Genomic DNA, 7,500 nt, shown 5'->3' on the forward strand with positions numbered 1-7,500 from the left:
ATTGCTGAATGTAAAATACCTTGTAGACTAAGGTCCATGTTGACTTACCACTAGAAAGGGTTGATTCATATGTGACAGGGTCTGGTTAAACAGTCCTCAAGTAGGCTTGGACATTTATTATTGTTGTTATCCAAATTATGAAAGTGCAGATTGTAAGCTTTTAAATTATGTGTCATACATTGAAATTCCGAAAATAGTTGAAGATATTATGCTTATTTGAATGTTGGTCCACCTCAAACCAAACAACAGAAACGTTCTCTGAATCAAAACACACGCAAAACAGCTGCTAGTAGCTAGCAAGCTAGCAAGGAACTTCGCTACGAACATCTAACTGCATGTTTATAACATCACAACATGCTGAGAGAACATCAACATGCTAAAAACACATAACTAGATGATCACATAGCCCTTGCTTTTGAACACTTTGTCCTAAAACGTAAGTTTGTTTACAAGCCGTGTATCACTAACACAGTAGCCTACAGCAGACGATACAGTGAATCAAATTCACAAATGATAAGTATTTAGTGATGCTAAAACTGTTGTTTGTTTTATGGAGTGGGCTCTTCAACACTTCAACTTTCATAATATGCACAAAAACAGAAACAGATTTTCCTTTTTTTTTAAAGAAGCTTTTTGCTTCTTCTTCTTGAGTTGAGAATTGTCGACATGCGGCCCTTTTCACCAGACCGTGTCATGTGTTTTATGTGGGGGGGTGGGGGGGGGGTAGGGTGTACTGTACTGTAGAACTGCCAGTAGAGTTGCAAAATTCCCGTAAGTTTGGGAAACTTTCCGGTAATTTCCAAAGTTTCCCTACGGGGTTTCAATATGGAAACTCTGGAAATGATCAGAAAGCTTCCCAAACTTACAGGAATTTTGCAACCCTAACTGCCAGTCATCAGATATGTGTGTGTGTGTGTGTGTGTGTGTGTTCACGGCTGTAACCCTGTCCCACACACTCCAGGTGTCTAGTCACATACAGGTGTTGGCCCGTAAGAGGGTCCGGGAGTACCAGACAGGCATCAAGGTAGGTGCCCCCCCCAGCCTCCTCTCCCCTGGTCATATCCTTCTCTCTTTCTCTTTTCCTCTCCTCTTCTCCTCTCTTCCCTCCTCTCCTCCTCCTCCTCCTCTCTCTCTTCAGGTCTCTAGTCACCTGCAGGTCTTGGCCAGGAGAAAGTCTCGTGAGATTCAGTCTAAGCTGAAGGTACACACTCACCTGTCACTCACCTGTCACTCACCTGTCACTGCCCAGCCCCCCCCTGTCTCTGACACACTAGGGCACACACCCAGCTACGCTACTGTCCCTGTCCCTTGTCCTGACCCCCCCACCCTGTCCATGTCCCTGTCCCTGACCCCCTCCCCTGTCCCCTGTCCTCCCTGTCCCCCCCCCCCCCCCCCCACCCTGTCCTGACCTCACCCCCACCCTGTCCTCCTGTCCCTCCCTCCCCCCTGTCCCCTCCTCCCCTGTCCCCCTCCCTCCTCCACTGTCCCTGTCCCTGTCCCACCCTGCCCACACCCCACCCTGTCCTGACCCCCCCAGGCTAGAGAGCCCTGGGGTCTGTCTGGGCCCGGTCACCTAACCAGCCGCCCTAACCAGCATGCACCTGGCTGTGGGGGGCGGTAGAGAGGGGGCGTGTCCACGCTTGCCTTAACCAACAGCAGCTTCACACGACGTCAGATAACCTAGCCTAGCGGTGTGTGTAGCGGTGTGTGTGTGTGTGTGTGTGTGTGTGTGTGTGTGTGTCCACGTGTGGTTGAAGTGCCTGACCTGCTGTGACTTTGCTGTGAATCTTTCCCCACACACACACACACACACACACACACACACACACACACACACACACACACACACAGACTAGGGGTGCGATGGTTCTGGGTTTTATATTGACCCGTACGGTTCAATACACTAGTGGATGTCAGTTTTGCAGTTTATGCTGCGTTCCGTTGGAAGTCAGAGGTGGAGTTGGTCTGGAACGCAGTTTGTTCTTGTTCAGATGTTTGTTCATGGTGGAGGTGAGAACATGGCAGCAGATTGAGGAAGCCCTGGATTGCTACAAATCTACGTTGTGGAGTCATTTTGCTTTTTGCTTCATGCGTGTCGTATATGCGCATAATAATATTCTTATATACTTTTAATTCTTCCTCTCCTATACCGGTAGTCAAGCCTAAGATGCACTTTTACATTTGAAAGTGTTTATTTTAATTTTTTTTACATTTGAAAATAGTTATTTTTATATATATAATATTTTATATATTATTACTTATTATTATTATTAATATACCAGTCATATTCTGGACAGTGGCGTACCGCAAAATCCCGAGGCCCACCCGCAAGGTGGCGGCGGGGGCCCTTTCGCAACGGAGGTTAACTCAAACGGATGTAGCGGTACCAGGGTTTCCGTTAGAAAAATTTGCCGCCGGACATCGTGTCCGGGAAGATTTCGATTTACCGGACAAACGTGAATTATTCCGGTCATCATATTAAAATATAATATTTTTTTTTTTTTTCAAAATCATATTTTTTTTTCTTCAAATCTAATATAGCTGTTTGTCGCGGTGATTACTGTTGTGTAGCGGCCTATATATGCCATTTAATGTCTATTTCTCATCCGATACGATTAGATGCGAGCTATATAATAATATAACATGATTAGCATGCACGCTATGCCATTATGTCCAGCGCTGAACGGGCGCCTCACTGGGAACTGAACAGACAGCATCGATCAATGAACGGACTCCACATTACGTTAACTGAAGTTTGTTAAATTGTTTGGGATTAATGTGAGTTTTCTATTTTCTCTTTCCAGTTTTACCCTTTTTTTTTTTTTTTATCAATAAAACAACGTCATTTCTATAACCAGGGGGGTGTTCCATCGACGTCGCTGGAGGAAAGTCTGGGCTTGTTTTGACAAGTCTCGCGAGATCTATCAAGATATGCCTGGATCTTTTTAAGAGTCTCGCGGGACTTGGCGAAGTAGGCCTAGGTTTTCCTTTGGCGACGTTGATGGAACACCCCCCAGGTCTCGCTGGTTGGGAAGGCATTTCGTTTAGCTGCCTGTCAAATCATACTTAGGGGATAGCCCTGTAAGCTCATACGGGTCTGTATGTCGTCCTGAAGACCGGCTGTTAGATCATATCGCTGAAGTTTGTCTCCATCTTAGTGTAAATGTTGTCCGTTTCGTTTGTTATCCTTGTTATTGTGCGATAAAGTTAAGGCTTTCCGCTTCGGGCCACCATTTTCAGCTGGGCACCGGACACACACACACTCGTGCACGCGCGGCACTGCCCGAGAGAGAAGGACCCGCCCTCTTTGGTTAGCCTATAGGCTGGCTGGAGGGGGCGGGTCCTTCTCTCTCGGGCAGTGTTGTGTGTGTGTGTTTGGTGCTCAGCTGAGAATGGTGGCCCGAAGCCAATTTGAATACAAAATGTGAACTTTAGCGAATTGTATTCAAATTGTGCTTAGAGGGAATTATTTTCACCGGACATTTTGTCCGACGAGTTTTCAATTTGTCGGACTTCAACAAATTTTACCGGACAAATTCCGGGAATTACCGGTTAACGGAAACCCTGAGCGGTACATTTATTTTAAGGCTGCATAAAGCCTACAGCATAGACCGTATGGTTGGCCTGGACAGCTATCAGCTACAGCGCGCTGGCCGTTTGCTCAGAATCATTCTGACACCGTATGTGTGACTGTGTGTGTGACATGTCCATACACAAACGGCAACAAGAACAGACCGACAGGCTACACACCACCCCGAGTTAATTTGATTCATAGATTAATAAATATCTCGAATAATATAAAATAATAGGCTATTCTTACCTTTAACAATGACCAAAACGTCCTCTCCTCCTGGCATTAGTCTGTGCGAAGTCCTTCACTATGTAACATAGTATGTTTGTTAAATCCATTTGACGTGCGCGCTGGCTTTCAATGCTGAGAATCGCTAGTCTGGAGAGTCTGTCCTGGGACATGGTGCTTCTCAGATAGCTTTTGATAATTTTGAGTTTTGAAAACGATCTCTCGGCCGGGTCAGCCTGCCAGCTGCAGTAACACTGACCTCCACAGCGGTGCAACAGGTGCATCCACGACGTTCGTCCCTGACCCAGAGCTAACTGCATCCCTACCCACGTTAGTCGCAGAAGCTGCTTTGTGTCGGTTTGTGAGAAAATATGACATTTTGTGAAGTTTCGCTGCATTTTGTTACATTTTATATTGCTCTTGCCGTTTTTGCGCACCACTGAGGTTCTTTCGCTTGCTCATTTTTCTGCAGGGTCTTGTGTCTCGCTGCCTAAAAATAATTTAAATTAAAAAGTTTGTATCGTAGTGCCGAGAGACGGGAGTCGGAGGCGGCGTATCAAATTACAAAGCTAAACGTTTAATGAAGAACATGAACGATTGTCAACAACACACTCAAGCAGTAACTGAATAAACAACTCGGGTACCACGCACTTAACTGTCCGGAACAATACTCCCAACCCACCGTGGGTGAATTATGTCAACCCACCACAGTATCCAATGTTAGGGGGCCCCCTAGAGGCTGGGGGCCCCCCGCAGTGCGTCGCTTGCGGGCCCGTCCCCTACGCCACTGATTCTGGAATGTGTCTGAATGTTTCCATAGTCCAAGTTCCATAAGTATAAAGATATAATATAAAGTAAAGTAACAGTTTGTAAATAAATAGTAGTGTTTTTTCTTTTCTCCTTACGCACAAAAAAACCATGACCCAAAAACCCACGTTCATACCGAACCGCGGGCCAACTGAACCGTTGCACCCCTAACACACACACACACAGCTCCCCCTGCTGGTGAATGTGCAGCATGGCCGTGGCGAGGTGGGATGTGGTGTTCTAGTCTTCTCTAGGGCGCAGGGGAGACATGCTGCCTCCTGTGTGTGTGTGTGTGTGTGTGTGTGTGTGTGTGTGTGTGTTAGTTGTCGAGGACAACGTGCTGTGTGTATGTTGGTTGTCAGGGGCAACGTGCGGTGTGAGTTTGGCGTTTTTGCATGGCTGTAAATGCGTCAGGTGATCAGGTGGTCAGTCAGGTGGTCAGGTGGTCTGGCTGTCTGGCGTCTGCATGGCCATGGGGTCCAGATAGCTGCGCTGTTTTGCATGGCTTTGATGCACACACACACACACACACACTACCTCCGCTCTAACAACACGTCCACACGTCCACCTCTCTCTCTCTCTCTTTCCCTCTCTCTCTCTCTCTCTCTCTCTCTCTCTCCACACACCTTCTCTTCTCTGAAGCCCCTCCCCCTCCACATTACACTCCTCCTCCTCCTCACATCCTCTCCATCTGTCTGACCTCTGACCCTGTCTGCAGGGTGTGTTTGACCTCTTGACCTCTTCCTCTCTCTGTGTGACTGACGGAGGCCTTCCCATCTTACCCCTCTTCCACGTCACATGACCTCTCGGTTCTCCCACAGGGCTTTCACACCCCCAGGGAACCCTTCCGGTTCGCCTTCCTGAACCTAGTCTGGAACCGGCCGGCGCGTTCAGACTGAACATAAATTGGGTTTCGGAGCCTGAGTAGCCGCCATCTTGTTGTGACATTGTTGTGTTTATCCCGCCCCTTCGTCAACCAACGTTGATGACGCTGATGGTTCTGGTTACACTGGTCCGAACGCTGGCCGGTTCACCAGACAGCACCAAGGTTCACCAGACAGACAGCACCAAGGTTCACCAGACAGACAGCACCAAGGTTCACCAGACAGACAGCACCAAGGTTCACCAGACAGACAGCACCAAGGTTCACCAGACAGACAGCACCAAGGTTCACCAGACAGACAGCACCAAGGTTCACCAGACAGCACCAAGGTTCACCAGACAGACAGCACCAAGGTTCACCAGACAGCACCAAGGTTCACCAGACAGCACCAAGGTTCACCAGACAGACAGCACCAAGGTTCACCAGACAGCACCAAGGTTCACCAGACAGCACCAAGGTTCACCAGACAGACAGCACCAAGGTTCACCAGACAGCACCAAGGTTCACCAGACAGCACCAAGGTTCACCAGACAGACAGCACCAAGGTTCACCAGACAGCACCAAGGTTCACCAGACAGCACCAAGGTTCACCAGACAGCACCAAGGTTCACCAGACAGTACCAAGGTTCACCAGACAGCACCAAGGTTCTGAGGTTCCAGAACGTGAGCTGGAGCGGTTCCTTGGCGATGTGAAAGCCCTGTGTGTGAAGGGCCGTTGGGTGAAGGCCTGTGTGTGTTTCAGTTTCAACTTTTATTGTTACGTCACGTCAGGGTTCCCACGGGTCCTTGAAATCCTTGAAAGTTTGTGAATTTGAGAAAAAGAAATCAAGGTCTTAAAAGTTTTAGAAAATAGACATGGGTCATTGAAAGTGCTTGAATTCCCCTCTCTCTCTCTCTCTCTCTCTCTCTCTCTCTCTCTCTCTCTCTCTCTCTCTCTCTCTCTCTCTCTCTCTCTCTCTCTCTAAAAGAAAATATATATGTATAAAAAATGTTTTTACTTAGCTCGTCATCTAGTAAATAAGTCTCTGTATTGCTTAACTTTACACATATTTCACAATATATTGTTTTGCTGTGCTGTGGTAGAGAAGGCAAGAGACCATCTAGTGTTCACACATTCAAGCCTCTCTTTTTATTTGTTGTCTGTGAGCGGATAGTTCCTATTATATAAATTCTCATCTAGGTCTGTCTCAAACTATGCCGTGTTGGGTCCTTGAATTTGAGGAAATTGAGTCTTGAAAGTCCTTGAAAGGTGCTTGAATGTGATGTTTCAGAAGGTGTGGGAACCCTGACAAGTGTAAGATGGTAAATTGCTTAGGCTTCAGTTCCTAAATTGCAGCACGACACAATAAGGCGATAGGCATAATACAAGATAAAAACTGACAATAGTACAGGACATAAGTGACAAATAAGACAGGATACAATTAGCAGTACAACTAGTAAATAAAATAGATAGTTCAAGTAGTACGGTAGCTGTGAGCTTAAGGTTAGGTAGTCTGTATACATGGGGTGTGTTAAGGTTAGGTAGTGTGTATACATGGGGTGTGTTAAGGTTAGGTAGTGTGTATACATGGGGTGTGTTAAGGTTAGGTAGTGTGTATACATGAGGTGTGTTAAGGTTAGGTAGTGTGTATATACATGGGGTGTGTTAAGGTTAGGTAGTGTGTATACATGGGGTGTGTTAAGGTTAGGTAGTGTGTATACATGGGGTGTGCTTGGGGATGACAATGAATGTCAATTGTCTACAGTGGGCTTGTTCACGAGTCTGATGGCCTGGGGGAGGTAGCTGTTGGTTAGCCTGGGGGAGGTAGCTGTTAGCCTGGGGGAGGTAGCTGTTGGTTAGCCTGGGAAGGTAGCTGTTGGTTAGCCTGGGGGAGGTAGCTGTTGGTTAGCCTGGGGAAGGTAGCTGTTGGTTAGCCTGGGGGAGGTAGCTGTTGGTTAGCCTGGGGGAGGTAGCTGTTTTAGCCTGGGGGAGGTAGCTGTTGGTTAGCCTGGGGGAGGTAGCTGTTGGTTA

General features: G+C 47.3%; 1 protein-coding gene across 1 annotated transcript in view; it reads left to right on the forward strand.

Moving 5' to 3' along the window:
- Positions 1-7,500, forward strand: part of LOC308154336 (transcriptional enhancer factor TEF-5-like) — a gene marked incomplete at its 5' end in the record, with an annotated part of 34,143 nt that overhangs the window by 14,146 nt on the left and 12,497 nt on the right. The window contains 2 exons of the mRNA XM_080527499.1: positions 962-1,024; positions 1,139-1,201. Of these exons, the coding sequence (XP_080383625.1) occupies positions 962-1,024; positions 1,139-1,201 (126 nt within the window). The remainder of the gene's footprint in view (positions 1-961; positions 1,025-1,138; positions 1,202-7,500) is intronic.

Source organism: Nansenia antarctica, assembly GCF_963989245.1.
Source record: "Nansenia antarctica genome assembly, chromosome: 3".
NCBI lineage: Eukaryota > Metazoa > Chordata > Actinopteri > Argentiniformes > Microstomatidae > Nansenia > Nansenia antarctica.